This window comes from Solea senegalensis, linkage group LG16 (assembly GCF_019176455.1).
Source record: "Solea senegalensis isolate Sse05_10M linkage group LG16, IFAPA_SoseM_1, whole genome shotgun sequence".
In the NCBI taxonomy this organism is placed as follows: Eukaryota; Metazoa; Chordata; class Actinopteri; order Pleuronectiformes; family Soleidae; genus Solea; species Solea senegalensis.
Window position 1 is genome coordinate 18,778,322 of NC_058036.1, and position 21,661 is coordinate 18,799,982.

General features: G+C 42.3%; 3 protein-coding genes and 2 non-coding genes across 7 annotated transcripts in view; 1 reads left to right on the top strand and 4 right to left on the bottom strand.

Annotated features, from left to right (window-relative positions):
- Positions 1–8,722, bottom strand: part of arhgef10 (Rho guanine nucleotide exchange factor (GEF) 10) — a 38,234-nt gene extending 29,512 nt beyond the window's left edge. For 2 of the 3 annotated variants that reach the window (XM_044047621.1, XM_044047619.1), the window contains exons 1-2: positions 8,525–8,722; positions 2,211–2,320 (exon numbers count right to left, since the gene is read on the bottom strand). In XM_044047621.1, the coding sequence (XP_043903556.1) occupies positions 2,211–2,247 (37 nt within the window). In that variant the 5' untranslated portion in view covers positions 2,248–2,320; positions 8,525–8,722. Of the gene's footprint in view, positions 1–2,210; positions 2,321–3,780; positions 3,831–8,524 lie in introns of all 3 variants that reach the window. The other variant, XM_044047620.1, reaches the window with a different exon arrangement.
- On the top strand, positions 42–114 carry trnaf-gaa. The gene has a single exon. It is a non-coding gene; the product is annotated as a tRNA-Phe (tRNA).
- Positions 2,041–2,114, bottom strand: trnai-aau. Its single transcript has one exon. It is a non-coding gene; the product is annotated as a tRNA-Ile (tRNA).
- A 1,132-nt stretch (positions 8,723–9,854) lies between the features above and the next one.
- On the bottom strand, positions 9,855–13,314 carry cln8 (CLN8 transmembrane ER and ERGIC protein). Its single transcript, XM_044048318.1, has 3 exons — positions 13,196–13,314; positions 12,205–12,829; positions 9,855–11,785 (listed from the first exon to the last, which is right to left on the bottom strand). Exons 2-3 carry the CDS (start codon positions 12,742–12,744, stop codon positions 11,456–11,458), a joined length of 870 nt encoding a protein of 289 aa, XP_043904253.1. The 5' UTR covers positions 12,745–12,829; positions 13,196–13,314; the 3' UTR covers positions 9,855–11,455.
- A 4,694-nt stretch (positions 13,315–18,008) lies between these two features.
- The window catches only part of dlgap2a (discs, large (Drosophila) homolog-associated protein 2a), a 135,599-nt gene continuing 131,946 nt past the window's right edge, over positions 18,009–21,661 (bottom strand). The window contains exons 14-15 of the mRNA XM_044046822.1: positions 19,764–19,916; positions 18,009–19,302 (exon numbers count right to left, since the gene is read on the bottom strand). Coding sequence (XP_043902757.1) covers positions 19,096–19,302; positions 19,764–19,916 — 360 coding nt within the window. The 3' untranslated portion in view covers positions 18,009–19,095. The remainder of the gene's footprint in view (positions 19,303–19,763; positions 19,917–21,661) is intronic.

Below are 21,661 nucleotides of genomic sequence, written 5' to 3' on the forward strand. Positions count from 1 at the left end.
TCCGCTATGACTCAGCGACATGATCCTGTGAAGCTCCACCAGCCGAAATAGCTCAGTTGGGAGAGCGTCAGACTGAAGATCTGAAGGTCCCTGGTTCAATCCCGGGTTTCGGCAATTTTAACCTCTTCCGATCCCTTGTTGATGTTTAGATTCGGACACATCCTAATACGTTTAATGTGCAACTTTCTGCCTCGCTGAAGTAAATTAAAGTTGATCTCGTACTGTTTCTGTACCACATTCACTGTCGCAACAACCTGTGTCACGGCGGCTCAGTGATGAAGTACTTTTATGTTCAGGGGAAACATATTCCCTTAAGCCCAAAACTTTGAAGTCCCTTAAAACAATTCCGACTGCTCTAAATCACCAGTGAAAGTCCCTCAGGCTCTGACAGGTACTTCTTTTCCTCTGAGGAAAGGGTCCGTGACTAACGCTTCAGGTCGCCGCCATGACCCCGTGTCCATGCACACATGACAGGTGTAAAAGGGCAAGAGTGGACTTACAGATGTTATCCGTGGCTTTCCATCTGTGCAGTAATGAATGGTGTGGGCCCACAGAGATAAGGCACAGTTAGCTGACTAACAGCCTGTGGTAACTCCAGGACTGCGGTGGAATGTAGATCATTTGCCAATACTTGTCCGACTCTGCACTCAACGGGAAACACGGGGACTGTGCCACAACAGGGAAGGACAGGGGTTTGAGTGGATGTGGACAGATGATGAACTAGAAACTAACTCAAGGCTCAAACTACACTTCAATACCAATTCCAGAACAATACTTTTGATACCAATTTTATCAAATCAATTTTGGATTTCACTCATAAAAACAAGCACCAGCCTCTGAAAACACGACACAGACATATTCACCCCCTCCTCTTTTCCTTCTATGGCAGTTACTTCCTGCATGCCTGAGATAGCCAATCATGAGCACTGTCAAATGCTAATGAGGTTAACTCTTTACCTCATTAGACGTTCAAGACCCAGGGAATACTAGGGGTGGGAATCGGCAGAGAAACAATGATACGATAGCATCGTGATATTCAGGTCACAATGCGATATTGTAAAAATGCTGATTATTTGCAAAATCGTATATTGCGATACACTTTTTATGCTTATCCACAGAATGTTTATTTACAACATCAGTAAAAATAATTAGATACTCTAAAGTGATATATCACCCCACAAATATCACGATATCTACTTAATACAACAAAAAGTTATGTCCGATACGCAGCCTGAAGTTTGGTCAAGTTTGGTCGTGAGTCTTTCTTCCCGTGTGAAAATGCACGAGTACAAGTATCGTGGCACGATATCTGCACTGTGTTAATGCGAATGTACACTGGACACTAGCTGCGGTTACCATTGTCGATTCATGGTGACAATATGGATTCTGTTCCGCGGGTTTATCTCCACACGACCACATAATGCTCCTCTGAAATGAGTCACTGGGATACAATCCGCTCCGGCGTCACCCCGGCAACAAAGCAAGTGACTGGGCAGCAGGGGACGAACGAAGCATTTCCCTGGCCCGTGTGTCTATCCCCCCCAAGCTGTGTGTGTGTGTGTGTGTGTGTGCAAGTCTAATACTGAGCCACATTGTCTGGTATTCACAGCAGCACAGCACATTTCACCCGCCTTACTCCCTGCCCACACACTCCACAGCAGTGAAGGAGCAGAGGAGAGGAATCCGTGTTGTTTACTCATATTGTCCAGCTTCTGCAGACCTCCAGGGAGTGATGACCTACAGATACTAGCCGGTGACACTAATGGTGCAACTCTTCAAACTCAAATACACAAAAGAGCTAAATGTATCTTGAGTATTTCCAAATCTATTTTTGATAATGAAGAAAAGCTTCAAATCCTCATGGAACAACATGATTATTAGTATTTAGAGAATAGTTCTGTTTCTGCCATTGGAGTAGTCAATTTCAAGCTGAATACTTTATATTTGTTTCAATTATTTTCCAACTGTACATTTAAGTTCTCTTAACTTTCAATTTGGATTGACTTTGCTGAACTTTCCTGCACCCTGTGAAAAAGGGTGTGGCCCGTACGGGGATCGAACCCGCGACCTTGGCGTTATTAGCACCACGCTCTAACCAACTGAGCTAACCGGCCCACGTGAGCAAGGAATTTAACCCATGAAGCAACGGTGGGTTATCACCAATGTCTGCGACGTCATGACTGTGAGTGACAAAGCTGTGTTGACTTTACTTTCAGGAGGCGGGGGAGGAAAGTCTTCCATGTCCATGATTGCTGCTCCTTTAACGCCAAAGCTCCTCAGACAGCTGCATGCAGGGGATCAGCTACGCCGACACACATTCCTAAAGGAAAAAGACAAATCAAATATGAAATAGGTGGGCGGACGTGCACACGTGTGACCTAACGACAGCAGTGGAACGTCAGCAGAAGAGCGTGTGCGCTGTTGTGGTCATGGTCTGGCACCTTTCGTGTGCCAGAATCTGAGCCACGACTAATGCAGACAAATGACGGAGAACAAAGGAAGCTCTTGTAGACTCTTATAGACTGTTGACACTGACTTGTTTACATGTAAGTGACATTCTCATTTGCTAATTGTGGCATCGAGACAAAAAAGAATGGAATGGCCATACCAAAGGCAGAGGGAGGGTTTCTGTAGATGCAGTGGGCAGATTTCAACTTAAATTTGCAGACTTTCTGTGACGTAAGAGATAAAACACTTTGGATAGAACACACTTTGAGTTGTTTTTGTTCAAACACAAGACCCATCTATTGTCAAGCTATGTTACTGTAAAGTGTAACCCAGCAAGGTTATCATGTCTGAACATATCCCCGTAACACAGTCTCCTATGAACCTTGGCTCTTGACATCACAAACATGTAGATCGCTGCATGAAGGACCATTTAGGACGCAGAGGCCAGAGTGACAATTGGACATTTGATGGACAACCATATAGATTTCGTCCCAGGGAAATGGGACGTTAGCATGTCGTGGCAGGAGAGACCTTTGGACCTGCTTGGGCACGACGAGAGACGTCGCATTCCAGTGCAGCACAGCCTTTTGTTTGCTGACGTACAATTCGTATCCAGAGGTGACAGTTTCTGTCAAAGACTTCCTCCATGAGCGCAAACAAACTTTGAAGGCTATTTCTAGTCGTCTTCAGCCGCGCTAGTATCCACACGAACAGATGGCAGAGTCGTGACGTCACACTACAGCAAAAGGGAAGCCATTGTTTGTGGCATGCACGTCCCAGATTCGACACAATCTCTACACGTTTAAAAGTCTTCTTTTAACTCACACACACACACCTCGGTTATGCAGCAAACAGAGGATCAGGAGGATAATAAGTCACTGTCAATGCCTCGTCTCGTCTAGAATCAGTGAAATCCTTTGCTCGTTTGTCCTCGGCAATATTCACATGGCACTCGGCCAGAGCAGTGGCTGTGAACACACAGGGCCAGTGTGGCTGACAGACAATGCTCGCACTAACAGGGGCAGGTAGAGTATGTGTAGCCTGAGGAGCAGAGACGAACCAAAGAAGCCCCAGTGTTAAATAGCATGACATAACTGTGTACTAGGGTCCAACTATAGCAGTATTGCAGTTTTTTGTTATAGATACTGCAACTGCAATTTCATTTGTGATATTTTTGGTGAATATTCAGTTTGTAAAATATGTAAAATGGGACAGAGCGATTTCAAACCATTAACAGTGAAGTTTGAAATCAATGATACAGAGTTTGAGAAGATGTGTGCGGGACCTACAGTGCGTGCCCAGTCATGACGGAAGCTTTGAAGCGTGACTCACCTCTTCCTCCCCGAGAGAGCACCGCTCCAAGGTTGAGGACAGCAGGGAAGCTACGAGACAAAGACAAAGTCTTTCTCACTTCTGACTCCTCTAATCATAATAATACTCTTCCCGACACAGTTAGTCCGATGTCCACTTTTTCCCTCTGCATCATTACATCCTGCACCTGGCTCACCTTGTGGAATTGACCAGCTGGAAAGAAAAACTGTCTTTCCCACAGTGATGGTACAAAAGCAAGAGTGTGTGCCTCAACTAATCCCTCTGTTAATGTGTTTAAAGGGTTTAATAAAATGTCAAACGCAATTTAATCTTATAGCAATGATTGAGGACAAAGCAGACGGTAAAAAAACCAGCCGTATAGCTGATGACAGACTTGGCTGAGCGTGTCGTTACACGCTGGGAAGGCTGAGCTGAGCTCTGCAGACAGGAAAACAGTCATCTGGGCCTGCTGTTACAATACAGACAATTTGCTCACCTGTGTATTCCTAATTCCCACATATGTCAAAGAACAAGCACTGCCAGTTTACAGTATGTGGTACCTGGTACTCCATATATCTCTATATATCTATCATACATATCAGAAAACCTTAAAAAATGTTGATCAGTGTTTGTCAAACCTGTAAATGATGATGTTCTGTGTCTTGTTTTGTCCACTAACCAAAATGATTGACTTTTAATGATTTCTTTGCTACCCAGAGCAAAGAGATGAAGAAAATACTCACATTTCAGAAGCGTAAATAATCGGGAATCTTGTTTTAATCATGACAAAAGCTTCAAACTGACGAATCGACTATCAGAATAGTTGTCAATTAATCATCGATTAATCGTTTCAGCTCTACACTACTGTACGTACTGTAGGTTTCACAAGGCACATTTAACTGAGAAAAGTTGGACTTGTTTTATATAATTCAGTCAGAAACATTCCTGTCATACTTTCACACTTGCTCGCAACAAATGGAAATGCAGTGTGATCGGTGCTGATGACTCCACTCTTGCTTCCTGGATTGGACAAGAGGCATAAAAGCCAAACCACAAAGTAGGAAGTAGGAACATGAGAATGACGTTCTGCAACCTCCTCTGTTCCTTTCCTGCAGAGTGAGTCTATATGAATTGGGAGTCAGGTCGGATTTGCTGCAGAAATCTTAAGGATGTGACGTCACGTGGAGTCCAGTGTGCTTCAGGGTTAACGTCAGTGGCCGACTTCCTCCCACTGTTACTGCAGCAGCGAGTGAGCAGCGAGTGAGTTGCTGTCATAGAACAGAGTCTAGCACAACACAGATTTGTTGTGCTAGAACGTACGTATACTGAGTGTGCACAATCTAGTTTCAGTATGCACGTCCCAGATCAACATTGGTGTCTGCATCTGCCAAAAAGGCCGAGAAGAATTTCAGCTGAAACAAACGTGCTTCCCTACAGTAAATAATTTAATTAAATTTACTGTACGTAAACAGCACCTCACTTACGGCACCCAGAGATCCGTCGGATATAAAACGTGTCTGTCGCCGAGAGCTGCTATAAGTCAAGCAAACACCCTGGTTTGATGAGGGCTTTTGATTATTCTGTAGAGTTTTGTGTAGCACACTTAATGACAAGTGGCATTCCACCACACGCGGGCTGGAAGCCATGAACAAAAGCCTGGAGGGAAAGTGCGGTGAGAGAGAGAGAGAGAGACGTGTAGTCTGCTGTGAGCATCTGTCTTTGGCTTTGCAGTTCTGTGGCTGAGAGATACAGTACATTGAGCAGTGTGTCCTGGTCTTCTCCTTCCACCAGCCTTACAATAGTCAGGCCTCAAGTGAAAAACAGCACATCCTGGGCTTACAAAGAGTAGATGGACAGGCTTAACGCTGCACTGTAATGTATTTGTGGAGGAGGTTCGGGGGAGGACAGTGACGAGGGGTGCGCTGCAGCATACTGAAGTAGTCTCTCCATAATCAGCAATATAAATAAATAAAGAAAGGGAGAAAGAAATCTATGGCTACAAAACTTGTAGAAATGCTTTAACGTGTCAAATAAGTGACAGTTATTACATTATCACATAATTATAAACACAGCCATCTAAAAGATCTATGGCCCACTCGCAGTGTCACATTTTGATTAACAGCCACTCTGCTGTTCTGCTGTGCCAGGCAGCGGCGCCCGTCCTCTAAATCTCAACTAAAAAGCTGTGCAGCAGCTCATACAATGCGACTTACTGCACTATCTCTCAGTATCTGGGCAAAGCAGCCTTGACAACAACACACACCACACTTCACAAACCCACCCTGACCTCAGAAAGGGGCGGGGTGGTGGGGGTGGGGGGGGACCTTAGACAGACACAAGATGGCTGCCTTTCAAAAGCAAAAAAAAATAAAAATCCTGACACAGATGTCAAAATAAATCACAGATATGCAAACAATCTTCCTCATAATTGCACAGCAAGAGTCTCCTCATACAAGACAGAAATCAAGAGTCCACCCAATCCCCCACTCAGTGTAATAAAACCTCCCCTCAGTGAACAATCAACAAAAGGATGAGTCTCCATTTACAGGCCTAAAGGATGTGGATTTTGAGGAAATACATGTAAATGAGCAATGGTGTCATTAATAGACGTACGAATAACACTGCAATACATCCTTATGGACTTTTTTAAAGGATTTTCAGAGTACTTCATTGGCTCGGCCAGCTCGGGAATCCCAGAGCAAAATGAGAGACTAGAGCTGTATAGTATTTCAAATGTGGTGTCCGGCTTGGCTGTCACTACTCAGTGGTCTCCACCCACCCGGTGAGCCACACCAAAGCGTCAAGAGGCTAACGTGTCACCAGAAGAACACTATACAGTGTCTAGTGAGGAGCAGATAAGCCAGCGGCTGCTCCCAAAGAGCTTTTGTTGAAGGAATTTTAGGATTAAAAAGGAGAACTGGACTTATTTAGATGACAACAAATGAGCTCCTGGAGAACGATGACACTCCTTTAGACTGTGGCGACACTGTCAATCCACAGAGCACAGCACTGATAAAGATATTTCCATACAGCAGTGACATCTACCTGCAGAGGAGAGGTCACGGGGTCATGGTTGGACTGGATTAAAGCCAGAAATGCTGCTCTACACACATTTTCTGTAGTTCAGTACATTTCTGAGCCACGAGGAGTTTGTTTAGTTTTCACCACAGTTACGGTTTCTGCCATAACAACAATAATAATAATAATAATAATAATAATAAGAAGAATATTCCACAACTCTGCAGTCAGACAAAAGAATGGATGTTTGGCTCAGTAAAAAAAACAAGACTAAGAAAAGACTAGAGCTAAAATTAGCCAAATAACCACCTTGCAGGAATGCCGGCATGAGGATGGATGAAAGTGAATCCTGGTTTATTTTTTAACAAAACACAAGTGCACAGACTGCAGCTCAACACAGCCAAACTATCACACTATCACCCTTTGGTATGTGTGCATGTTTTCACTGACACGTGCATGACATAGAGATGTGATTTGTTGACAGTTTATCTGTAGGAAGTGGCTTATTTGTCTATTCAAAAATACAAACACGGCTCTAAAACTACTCACGTGTGAGCTCGTTGTGAGTGAAATGGGTCGTGATGGCTTGTCACCTTAAAAAGTTTGTCCCCCTCAATGTGAAACAATTGGAAAACAGTGTCAAAGAGACTTACATGATCTTCCTTGAAGCACAATTATTGTCTGAAAGTGTCAGAGTGTTGATTATATGAGCGTTTTGCATCTGTGTCCGCCGGAGCCTTCCCCAGGTTTTATGACAGTGGGTCGAGGAATGAAGCAGCTGTACTTGCAGCCTGGCCACGTTGGTTATTTGCCAAACAAATTACCAATGTGTACCTGTCTGTCTGTGTGTGTGTGTCTGTGTGACCTCCTGCATGTCCCAACTCACCCATGACTGACTGAGCAACATGGAAAACGCACAAGACCACAAAATACAAAAAAGGATCAAAGCTAAGTTTTATTGTTTCCTGTAAACACAGGAATGTGCGCAGAATGGCAGCCACTGAGGGAAAGAGTTTATCTTTAAATCACAGCTTTACTACCTTTTTTTTAAGACTGATCTTCCAGTTGACTGGAGCTTGGTGGCCTTTCTCATTGAGGAATGCCATGCATGACTACTTGAATTTGTGGATGGGGTTGAAAAGCTCCAGCTCTGACTGAGAGAGGAGGCTGAGATTCTTGTATTTGTTTTGTGTGATCGCTATTATCAAGATGTTGGACTGGACATGCTTATAAATCTCTCTTTTTTTTTTTGTTTATCTCATCTTAACACCTGCAAATGCAGGTGAAGAGATGCAGTGGGTTCAGGTTGTGATCATGTCAAACCCTGAGGGTATGTATAAAGATCTAGTTAGTGTGTTACAACAAGAACAACAACAACAAATCTGAGACTTTTAACTTTTTACAACTGCTCATTTACATATTATTACTATACTTTCCATATAATTAAAGGAAAATGACGTTGTTAGAAAGCTGTGACTGTGTTTGTTGTGGCAGGTATTCCTCAGAGTTGGAAACTTGGCAGTGTCGCTGAGGCGCCACGTTATAGCCATCTCCCCCTTCATACACTGTTCTCAACGAAAACACGCGTGTCACACACAAATAACACGCCGAACAATGTCTTTTCTCTCCATGACTATAACCAAACGTGAAGTACACGCCTGAAACGCGACATAACGAGTTGCAGAACACTTCATTTAGAGACGTTCAAAAACTTTGCCAGAAACGTTGGAAATGATCCCCAACTCACCATTTAGTGACGTTTCGTCCCGACGAGAAAACACTTTATCACTCTGCTTTATCACACGTTATCATAAACTGTTCAAAGTAATGCATTTGTCACTGTGACGCGACTCAATTAAAACAATAAATGTATTAAAAAAACACGACAGAACACGTCCAGCGCTTCCCAGTGTCCTTCTCTAAAACTTCTCCCTACGTTCGCAAACTGACTCCATCCATGAAGACGCTCACCTCCTCCTGGATGTTGATTGGTCGACGGGGAGCGGAGAGGAAGTCTCTGATTGGCTGAAGGAAACGTCAATCAAGTGGGGAACGGGAGTTCCACACTTCCCACGTGACGCGTGAGGTGGCTTCCCTCGGAACAGCTGTGCACCGAGGGATGTTGCAGGAAACCATTAATAACTTTAGAAACAATAATAGTACTACTAATAATAATTATTATATTATATATTTATACTTAATAAATATCTATATCTATCTAGATAAAATATCCTGTTAAACAGAGCTCTGCATATTCACTGGTTTGACTATCAGTTAGATTCCACAATTTATTTTATTTTATTTAACCAGGTACAATAAATTAAGAACAAATTCTTATTTACAACTGCAGCCTAGCAAAAAAGCATCCAGAGTGTTTTATTAATTAAAGCTGGAACAATTACTCGCTTATTAATCGATTATTAAATTATAGTCGACTACAGATGAATCGGTTTGAAGCTTTTTTCATCATTAAAACAAGATTTCTTTCGATTGTTTCGGGTTGAATCTTAAATGTGAATATTTTCATATTCATTTCTTTGCTCCATATAATCACGAGAAGTGAATAATTTTGGTTTATGGACAAAAACAAAACATTTGAGAACATCATCATTTTCCAGGTTTGATAGAAACGGATCGTCGTTTTCTGACATTTTATGGACCAAACGATTACTCAATTAATCGAGAAAATAAGCAACAGTTACAGCTCTCTCATATACATATATATACATGAATAAATACTCCAGCATTCAACTACTAATTTGAATTTTGTTCCAAATAAAATTGAAACATCCCACACCCCAAAAACCCCAAAATAAATTATTCTGCAAGTGGAAAAATCTTCACGCAACGTTATAATGTATCTCAGAAACAATTATTCTAAACAACAATCCTGATTTTAAACATGCTGCTTTGTTTTTTTGGAGGAAATAAACCTTAAAGTGGGAAGCAAGTGTGTCCACACCAAAGCCTCTAATCCTGAGACCATTTTTCTCCTCTGCTGCCACCTACAGGCCGATGCACAACCTTAATACACACACACATACAAAATACGAAACAAAAGACAAAACACAATAGTATTGTGTGAGTAAACCATTTTTAGTATGCAAATCAAATCAAAGTACTCCCCAACAAAAACACAATGTGAACAGGCAGTTTGTTCTCCACCTACTGTGCAATGTTACAATGCAGTGTTTCCAGGGTGTTATGTTGTGTTATTCAAAAAGGAAATACAACACTCTCTGATGTTAGTAATTTCATGTACAGTAAGAGAAAAAAAAAAACATATTGCATTTCTGTTTATTAACTGATGAAGATAAAATATTTTCAAATGTTATATCACTTCTTTGGTTTTTGTTGTTTTTTAAAACACTGATGGCATCCATCATTTCCCATTTCCTCCTTTTTCTTCTTCTTCTTCTTCTTTCTTTGAAGTTATAAATCCACACATAAAAACAAAACTAAACCCTAGAGCGTATTAGCATAACTAATTATGGAGGTACTGTATGGTAGAAATACTGCTACAGCATAGACTCTGGGAAATGTGAGTGATAAAAGGTAAAAGGATCAGAAAGAGGATCCAGTCAGAAAAATATTAAAGTGAACCATGACGACTAGACAGATTTAATAATCCACAACTCTCCGCTCCACAAGTTCCAGTGAGAGACCTTCAGAAGTGGATGTTTTAACTGCAACTCATGTGCTGATAATACAATTATGTCTGTTGTAAAAGCACAACTGGCTCTACAGGTGACAAAGACCACATTCTTGTTGTGACTATACTACTTGGCTTTTTTCTTTTTTCTTCTTTTTAAACCAGTGCTGAGGAAGAGCAAGACACAACATGATACTACTCGTCTTCTTTTGCTTAACGGAATCACTGGACCTCACCATGAACGGTGACAAACCAGACGCAGCTGTGCTTGCAAAGAGAGAGACAGAGAGTGCAAAAACCCACTCAAACATGACAGGATAGAAATGTTTAAATACTGTACTTGTTACGTAGCTTCACCAAATCTTACAAATGTTTCAAGCTGAATTTTCATCTCACTTCCACGATTCAGATTTTCATGTCTGTGTGTGTGTGTGTGAATGGCTCTTACGACATACAAGGATGTATGTTTTAGCAGGATTAGGTAAGAGCTACTTAACTATCTTGGGGGGTAGGCTACGGCCCAAAATATGAGCCATCGAAATGACAAAGTGGATATTTTTTTTCACTTCTTTAAACACTACATATTTTTGTGAATTTTTCAAATCACGTGGAACAAGAAAAAACAATCCAGATTTGACTGTTGGTGTCACAGTGGTATGTTCTCTCAGTCAAGGCACTTTCTATTCTTCCCCCTCTGTAAATGAACCGACCAGACTGGATGTTTCACAACACACTGTCCTGAATTTGACAAATGCAAGCAGTGCCCCATTTCACAATGTTACGCAGCCACACTGCTGAGAGGTAAAAACGGGTAAAATAAATATTCATTCCTTCACACAATTAAAAAAAAAAAAAAAACCCACTGCTTGATTATAAAACCTGATGGGAGGGAATGTGTATCTAGGAGCAAAGAGGTCCTATTGTATTGTAAAAAGGCTACAGTCAGTTCACACGTCAATTCTGAACGAAAAACTATTAAAAGCAAATATGGCATCAGTCAGATAAGAAATGACCTTGTTGTGGCCCTCAGCTTGCATGAGGCTTAACAGGTCTAACTCCAGTTTGGCCGCGTACGGCACCATTCAGGGGAACCGACTTGTTGCCAAAGTTCCAGTCCACGGGGTTGAGCAGCTGCATGGTCTTCTTGTGTGTCCACATGGGATTGAGGACCACTGTGAGCAGAGCGAGGCCAGTGTAGTAGAGCAGCCGATGGGCTAGGGCCATGTGAGCATTGATGTCACTCCAGTGGGTGAAGGTTACCCACCACATGTAGTAGGTGAGGACCATGCGACAGTGGAACATATGGATCATCACCCACTGGTTGGCTCTCCAGATCAGAGTGTGTGCCCAGCCAGCCTGTCGGGGTGAAAGTACATGTTGTTAAAAAACTTTATGCGTTGTTTTTACAGACCTGTATTGCCAATAATAATAAATGGAGCGGCAACTGACTTGAGTTTACAGGAGGATACTCAGATTGTCTTGAGTTTTTATTTGCTAGGTTCTCAAAAGGAGTTCTCTATGACTGGAAAATATACCTGGCAGGAGAATCTCTGAAGCGACTTCTGCAGTCAGTTGTGTTCATACATAAAAATCTCCAGAGATCAGTGCACATGTGAAAGCAGCATTAGAAGGTCGTAACTCAATCCTTTTTTCTTTTTGAAACTTCCTCTGTGCAACAGTGTGGTTCACAAGGCACAATAGGAACTGAAACCTAGTGATGTTATCAGTTATTTATCAGTTATAAAGTAACTGCATTAACAAGAAATGTCTCTCACCTTCAGTAACATCCAGGATACACAGGTAAACGGTGTGCTCATCTCCAGCAGCAGAGTAACCATGGGCAGGTAGTGACCAGTGAAATCCCACACAACCGCCCCTGCATACCCCGCGAGGGCGAAGAAATGGTGCGTCGCCAGTGGGCCGTCAAACGACCAAAACACCACACTGGAGACGTGAAGTGCCACATTCTCAAACACGAAGAAGCCCGTGGCTGTTAGGATAGTGAACCACGACCAGTCCTCCTGACCCGTCACTCTGTCTCTGGCCAACACAGAGTTCTCGGTCAGCGCCCGGAGGCCTGCTACAGAACTCTGGATGCCAAACACGGCCCGAGTGGCTGCAAGGTTCCAGAAGACTTTCTCCTTAGATAGCAGGGAGTTGTAGGTGCTGGACAGAGCCGCAGAGAGGAGGTGGGAGAGGAGGAATGCTGCTGCGTAGAATCCGAATCCCAGGCTAATAACCTGGAGGCGATAGTCCCATTGGAAATAGTGTGCACTGGGCTGGGGAAGAGGGCTGAGTGGCTGGTCAGCATCCATGGTGACGGAGGGAGGACACTGGAGTTAGGATGGACTGAAGCTCTGCTGCACATGGGATTGTGGACCATACATGGTCCACTCAAAGCTGATGAAGGAAAACACAACACGAGTTAACACGAACCAGATATAATATGGCACTGCTAGCAAGAGTGCCTTGAATTCCTGTGGTTTAGGGACGCTCTGCTACAAACAACTGGTTCCGTTGAACAGTTATTTCCAAGCTAACACGTTCTGTAGCTGTGACAAACACCACGACGTTACTTTAGCAACTCGGGAACAACAGTGTTGTTTCTCAAACAATACGCGTAAGCTAGCAAAGTTGAGCTAAGTAGCTCAAATCAAACGTAGCACGGCGTTTCAATGTAAACAAAAGGACAACATAGCAAACTTAGCACAAACACACCCGGCTAGCAGAGGCCTTGTGTAATGTGAACATGTTAGTGATACATACCGTAGTTAGTACATAGCGTACAGAGGCGTCTCCAGTGAACACAACAGTCACATCACATCACATCACACATCAGTCGCCTGAAGCTTCAACACAATCCACATCACACGACTTCAATTTGGTCATGTGACTTTGAAAGCGGAAGTCGCGAAGTCACGCCTCTTCCGCTAGCCCCCCACCTCTCATTGGTCGAGACCTCCGAACGCCAGACCCCCATTGGCTGTTGTTGTTTTTTGTTTTTTTTTACCTTTGAGATAATTTGATAAGCGGTAAAAGGAATTATCATTTTTGTGTATATTTCTACTGTACATACGTCTCGACTTATCACTGTAGTTGTTTTGTATGATGGAGATTGTGTGTGATAGAGAAACATCCACTAAGTGATCACACACAGTTTCCGTTATACGCGATAGGCAAAATAGAAAAATGAAAACATTGCATGTATTTCTTTCTTTGGCCAAAAGGGGGCGACATTGCCTCTTGTATTTGAGGTCGCCACAGTGTCAGAAGTTTTGGACTGAGTTTGAGTATAAAGTTTTGTTTTCTTTATGTGTGAGATTACAGTAACTGCAATCTGATTCAGTGTCTGGTTTATTCCTAGGTTGATTCTGACTCATTCACAGTGAGATGTAAGTGTTAAAGTTTGTAGTTATACTTACTTCTTGAGTCAGAAAACACCACTTGGGAGAAAAATTGGTAAAAATGCCAAGCACTGCAACAGCTTGATGGTTGAGCAGCTAATATTCTACAAAATGTAGTTTGGTGCCTCGTGATATGAAATAAGATCTGGAATCAACTCGTGACATTTTGAAAAAATATCCGTATTCTTTATCATAATTGTCTGAACAACTTTTTTTTAAAGCAACCCACAAAGACAAAACATTTCCAAACGTTTTCTCCAAAAATTTAATTGCAGTATTATTTACACTGGATGACCTCAGCGATGATCAAACTACTCAAAGAGGCAAAAATCTTTCGATAGCTCAGCTAGGAAAGAATGGAGGGAAATGCATATGCTGCTTCAAACTGTTTAAATAATAATAATAATAATAATAATAATCATAATGATGATTAACGGTAACTCGACTTAAATAAATAAATAAATACATACATACATAAGGAAAAAACATACGTACAGTGAGACAGAGTCATCGTCTGTGACAAAAAGGAAAAGCCTACATTCAGAATCAATATTTCGCATGCCGTCATATCAGCGTACAGTATAAAATAACCATAACAAAGTCAAAATGAAAACAAGAAGACATGGGCAAGAGAAGAAAATAGTCATGTCGTCAATGAAGCATATATTATATATATATATATATATTTATATATATATCTCTATATATATATATATTTCTTTACAAATAATGAATATTTGGAATTATATTCATCCTCACTAGAGATATGATATACAAGAGATGAAAATAGTTTTAGCTAAACGACTACATTTTTTTCTCCTTTCGTCTACTAATTATAGAGTTGTTCCACGTTCCAAGTTCAAGGAAGTGTTTGCTTTTTCCACAGCTAGTTAAGAAACCCCCCACACCCTTGAATTATTATTCTTATTGTTATTATTGTTATTCCACATCATGGGCTCTCGTGTGAAAAGCAGACAGAAGTGAGAAGGGGAGAGGGCAGGAGTGATCTGCTTTAAACACAAAACACATGGAGGACACGTGGCTCTGCAGAGTCAAAACTGATGGCACTTTCACAGTTATTTAATTAAAAATGACGTGGGCGATGTCACCTGCCCTCTGGACCGACAGTGTGTTGTATTACCATCCTCTTTAAACTAAAAACACTGCTGAATCCTCACAGTGTCACATGCCACACGAGTGTACGTCGAAACAATGGAATTCAGCACCAAAAATGGCAAAAAAAAAATCACTTCCTTTTGAACAAAAGAGTAAGAAAACACTTCTCAGAGATGGAAGATTAACCACGGGGATACATCTGACCCAACGTTACAGCAGAGAGATCAGGGGTACTGAGGTACCAAGGTAATACTTTTCTCCAGAAAGGAAACTGTCTTCAAACTAATGTGTGATATAAGCAGAATTTACTTCTAAGCGTAGCTGCAAATCTACTCCAGCCTGTGTCTCTATTGCACAAATCCTTTTCAACATTTCCCGCTCCCTCTGGCACTTGGGATCTTTCTTTGCTCTTTAAAAATGGTTCAGTCGCGGTTGAACTACAACTACGGTCTCGTTGCAATGATGTGAAGGCTTTAAAAAACTGAACCAAGGTGGAGGATACAGTTGTACAGTGTTGTTGATAGATTTAGGGGGTGTTTTTGCAAGTGAAGGCCACTATTCAGCAAAGCATCTGTCAACATAAGCTGTGAAGGACCTTGGATGTTGTTTGCTTGATCTCACCGAGGACCCCGAAATCTTACATAAGCTGCTTTGCTTAGTCACAGACAGCCAGGAAAATGTACCCAGCGCAGCAACACCAGCGTACGACACCAGCAGTTTGGTGCTCGCTGCAGCGCCGTCGCCTCCTCTAAGCCAGCATATGTCAGGCCTCGTCTGTCTCTCTGCCGTCTGCATGCCACTGTGGCAACAGCAGGGGGACGTCAATGCTCTGCCAAGTGACTGGCACTCTGCAGAAACCTGCTGTCATAACGTTAAAGGTCCCTCTGCAGTTAAAACAACAGCACAAATTATAACATTTGATGAGGAGTTTTAGCTCAAATATGTCGTATTATAGACTTTGGTTACTTGGCAACTTCATCTGAAAAGTACTTATTAGCTTTGTGAGAGTGAATAATGCCTGCGCTCTGCTACAAGAAGTATATCATAACTAAAAAGAAGTCAATAATGGACTCTTATGCTGTGGGGTGTTGATGTTAGCCAAGAAGAGCTGAACGAAGGCCAAGTGAACTTGGTGGGAAAGGTCAGTTTGAACACGGCAACAGACACGAATATACGATGATATATAGATCTAATGATGTCAGAGCCTTTATATTGGTTCTTACTTAAAAGTAACCCAATGATTGTGCGTGGTTGATTGTATTTGGTAACAAAACAAATAGAATGTGCTGTGTGAGTGAGATGCGGGTCAACTTCACAGAAATGTACTTAACGTCGTTAGTGACAAAAATGTCCTTCAAGTGCTTAATGAAACACGATTACTCAGCCAAACATTTATAAAGCCGTAAAAAAAATAAAATAATAGTTTGCTCGAGCGACGCATCGATCGGCTAACATGACCTTATGTCGCATTGATAGTCTGTCTAGTACCGTATTGATTAAACAAAAAGGCAGCACCGTTTTGTTAATTGATTATCCAAAGTTCTTACAACAGACTTCGGGGCTTTAAATCAGCAATTTAAATGTATGAGGGGAGAGGGAGCAGCAGCAGAACTGGAGCTTTTTGTTCTTTATCATCATTCAGGACTGAACTCTGTCATGACACACTGCAGTTATTCGTATCTTGTTTAAGGTTCATTTATAACTTTATCGAATTGGATTGCACCGTAAAAAACTGGGCTCATGCTTATATCCGACACATTTCTTCAGCGACCACGTCTCGTCCGGCTTTAAATCTTTAAACACTAAACTTTATTTAGAAATGTATGCAGGAAATGTCAGTTTGTGTGACGTCACACACTGACGTTACGGTTGGATTTACAAAGAGCTGGTGCAACCGGGTGTCTCTCGACTGCACTGCAGCATCTGAGCGGCGATCAGAGAGGCCAATAACAACGTGATGTTTAAAAAAAACAAACATCACAAACACGTCTGCCCGGACACCAAAGGTCAAAGGTTGCCTCAGTTTGTTTTCATTAGTCTCAGTGTTTCTTCCTAGAGGGAGCGAGTGCATTTACGATAAGGCTTGGCTCCACGTTCAGCGACACGGGAACTCTTATATTACAAAGCTCCTTCTTTAACTGGAGTAAGTGGTAGTAGTGCAGATAGTTTTGATGTTAAGGAGGATCGCGACCGCGTTACCTGTGGTCCGTGGTTTTACCTGGAGTGTGAGTGTTGTGGGGACGTGAATGTGTTTACACAGACAATGTCCCCATCATGCAAATTCAATGTTAAGGTGATGGTTAGCATGAGTTTAGGGTTAGGGCAGTAGTGGTAGTTATGGTTAAGGTTTCCACTACCTTGACTCGCCTCGGCACGGAACGTACGACGTGGCAATTTTGCGTTCCAAACAAGCTGCGTGACGATGGCAGAACAGTAGATCAGTTAAAAAGACTTAACAATCCCCAAAAAACGTGGTTTAATCTCCAACAGTTATGCAGGGAGAGGAGTCTGGTGCCATGATCGAGTCATAGGTTTGAAGCTTTTCTCATGATTAAAACAAGATTTCTGATTGTTTTAGCTCCTTAAATGTGAATATTTTCTTAATTTCTTTGCTCCAGATAACAAAGAAATCATTAAAACGTTAAATCATTTTGGTTCGGGGACGAAAACATCATAATTTCCAGGTTTGACAAACACTGATCAACATTTTTTAACGCTGTCTCCCATTAATCGTGACAATAATCGACAGATGAATCGATATTCGCAAAACGAAGTCACAGAAGTCTCATGCAGCCGTGCAGTGATGACTCCGCCCACGCTGAGGAGGTACTATAGTGTAGCGGAAACACAACCTAAAGCGTGCCGTGCCGTGCCGAGGTGATTCGAGGCGAGCTGGGAAAAGGGGCTTAAGGAAATGAATGTCAATGAATGTAATGTCCTCTGACGTCATGGAAACCAAACTGTGTGAGTGTGTGTGTGTGTGTGTGTGTGTGTGAGTGCTGCAGCAAACCTAGATTTGTCAAAAGCAATAGCAAGAGCAGGTGGATGCGGTGGGGACAAAGAAACAGATAATGAATATTCTTCCCTCACAATTCAAAAATACAACAGTACTATTGTGAACTTGGATATGTACATTTCCCTTGGAAATAGAGAGAATCGTTATAAGTGCATAAGTGCGTTTGATCTAAGGAGTTACACAAACCGTCATAGTTTCTTCTGGGGTTTTTTTTTTCTGGGTCTTCTACATAATGAAAAATGTTGGCACACGACTTGCATGTTTTCTGCTTCAAGTAAATGTCAGTATTTTGAGCGTTGGCAACAGGAACATGAGAGATATAGGGAAGTTAGTTTTGAAATGTGCACGTGAATGAGCTGAGACGACTTGTTCTTCCACCAATCCAGACCGTGAACGATGCTTTGACTACGACCACATCGGGTAGAAAGCTGCATTTTTCAACACTGACCGGACCAGAGCTTGTACAGGCTGCCTGAATAACCTTGAACAGGTGATCAGTGCCACATGCACATCGTTGAGGTATTTCAAGCATTGGCACTTTTCAAAGTTTGGAACTTACAACATTTTTTTTTTTTGTGATATTTAGCTTGTAGTTAACACTGACTCCAAAAAAAGAACAAAGGAAAAGTCACAACGTGAGATTAAATCATCTAAAAATACCGAAGGTTCACTAACTTTGACCATTTTTGAATTAAATATAGATTCTCTCATTTACTCTTTTTTTTTTTTGTTTAGCTCAAAGGCCTAGTTGCTGGTAGGTTTTCAAAGCTGCACTTTTTAAATGGCACTTTGCAAATGCTGAAAAACTACAGATGTACCCACATCCAGGACATCGGATGAGAGAGAGCTTGTACAGGCCGAGTATCGGGATCACCAGCAAACCACGGAGAAACCCAACCGGACCCACGTCAGACACACATCTCTGCTAACACGTACTCGGGCGATGGGAGGAGAGGCTTGGCACATCCTGCAGACCGATGATGACGATGATTACTGAGGATGGCAAATCCAGATCAGACAACAGATGGATAAAGGAAGAGTAAAGAGAGTAGCAGTCTAGAAAAAAGGCTAGTTTTGAAGTTGTTTGAACGTGGGAGCAGGGAGACGCGTCGGCCCCTGACCCTGTCTTCTCAAAGTCTAGTCTGAGCCTCGGGAATATAGATCTCGATGCTGTCCGCTCGCTCCGAGGCTGAGTTCTGCCGGAAAGAGGCTGCTCTCTTGGCCGCCATGAGCCTTCGACGAGCCTCCTGTCGATGCCTGTCTGGAAGGTCCAAGGATTTCTCCCTGGTCACTACGCTCCTCTGTCGAACTGTCTTCTTTGGTACTGGAGCTGGTTGCTTTAAGAAGGAGAAGAAGGAGGAGAGAAAAAAAGATTCTGAAGTGGTTGTAATGGTCCTTTAAAAAGTGTTTTTGTTAAAGCAGTGTACGGAAATTTTTCGGGTGTGAGATTTGTTAATTTATGCAAGGAACATCCCCAGAGTGATCCATACTTGATCCAAAATAAAAGAAATAGCCAATTAGCCCTTAAAATGTGCATAAAGAACGTAGAGCAGCGTTACATCGTAATATGCTAAACAGTGTTTTATAATAAGAAGCCAGTACATCACACACAAGATAGATATTTTTCTATTTTTCCCTCCCTTGGGGAATAATTAGAGTAAAGTTTTAGAAGCCACCCTTAAATTTAGACCAAAAAAACCCCTTTCTTCTTCTTCTTCTTGTCATATTAAGCCCCTGAATGAGCTCCACTGCTCTTCAACATCAGGATTATCACACAAACTCCTCTCACATTCCTCACCTTCTTCTCCGGGCTGTCGACGGGCCTCCAGTTGTTGTCCTTGATCTGCTGCAGCTGGTCAAACTTCATGGTGACGTCGTCGATGGAGAGCTGCAGCAGGTCCCAGAACCCGGCGAGGTCCTGAGAGGTGGGCCGCGGCATGGCACTGGGGTCCTACACGTGAGGGGGGAGGGGGGCGGGGGGAGGACGCAGGTGAGACTGTCACCAACGACTTTCACCAACAGTGCCAGCAGTCTTAGCTGCACTGCAGCGTGTGTCCACTAGATGGCCTTATCAGATTCATCAAAACCAGTGGTAGAAATGATGGATGAGAGGATGGGATGATGTTTCCTGCTCTGTTACCAGGATGAATTCAAAAAATACTGCGTCAATTTCTTCAGGTTTGGCGGATGAGGATGAGCAAACCCTGAAGTTTTGGTGTTGATCCAATTTAAGAGAGCGGAAAGCAGCACTTTTATTGAGAATCTGCATTTTATGGGGAAAAAACCCCAATATTTAACTTTTGCAGATGAGGATTATGATCCAGATTTTGTGTTGTTAAGTCATTTTAAGGGTTGATATTGTTTTTCCCAGTAACTGTACAGTCCTCTGTGTTGTTGTAGTCATCATAAAATAAATATTATGCCGGGCAGAATATGAGGAAAAAGCAGAGTTAGGAGAAAAGGCTGGTTATTGGTTTGAGCCCTTGAGTGTTGGCAGAGGCATTTGCTCTCTGTGCACTTTCTCGTTTCATGGATGAGCTCTGACATAATAAAGTGCCTTTGTCAGTCGGGTCCTATTCATCACTGAACATCAGATTTTTCCGAGCGCCTCGTTGTCTCTGATTTCAATGAGTCACGAGAATCTGTGCTTTTTTTTTTAGGTAACAAGTGTTAGTGTGTAAGATTTTAAACCAAAACAATATTAGGCACCATCTGTGTAACTGGTGAAGAGATTATCTTAAAAAAGCATGAGCTGTTTTCAAACAACACTTAGGAACATTATCTGTAAATGTGGCTGTGATTAATCACAAACGACCGCTCGGTGACATGAAAAAAACCCCACAAAACAAACAAAACAATGTCTGATGAAAGAATATATGAATCCATGTGTGTGACTGGAACATGGATCCACGTCCACGTCCTCGAGGTTGGTCTACAAACCCAGAGAAGTCAGAAACAACACACTTTCTGTATCCCTGGTCTTATGGTACGAGCCTGTGCCATTTCTTCAGGACCTTTAAAGATCACATGACTAACAATAGCAAGGTCACGAGTTTGAACTCTGGACATTTACAAGGCAACGGTGCCGAGTGTGCGGGTTTTCTGTTTTTTGTCTTTTTGTTGTGTGTCACTTTCTAATTTCTTTCACTGCGTTGTCGCACCCACACTCCAGGGAATGGCGGGTGTTTTCCAACCAGGCTCGGCGTGATGCCACGTGTCCACACTGTGACACGCGCTCCAACTCTAAACCCCGTGACATTTAGAGAAGGTGGCTGCTGAAGGTCGCTGCTGTCACGTTCGTGATGGTGTGATGGTCGTGGCTGGTTCCATCCAAACGTTATCTGACCTTGACATTAAGGGTTGCTGATGATCTAGTAAACGTGAAATGCTACGGCACTATGTCCCCCGCGTGATTCTCATTCCCCCTGAACGAGTAGTTTGTGAAGCACGAGAATCGCTTTCTTCTGTAACTACAAACACACTCCATGTGAAATATTGTGTGTATTTGGTACCGGATCGATAAAAGCAAGTGATGGGAAAAGTCCTCTGCCCTGTTTGTGTTTCTTAACTCTGGAATGGAACAACACACAGACAAGCTTTTGACTCACTGAAGTGTTGCTTTCCACAATCAATGACGCATCCAGGGAGTTTTGATTCAGTGGAAGGTTACAGCACATTCATAATCAAACAATTATC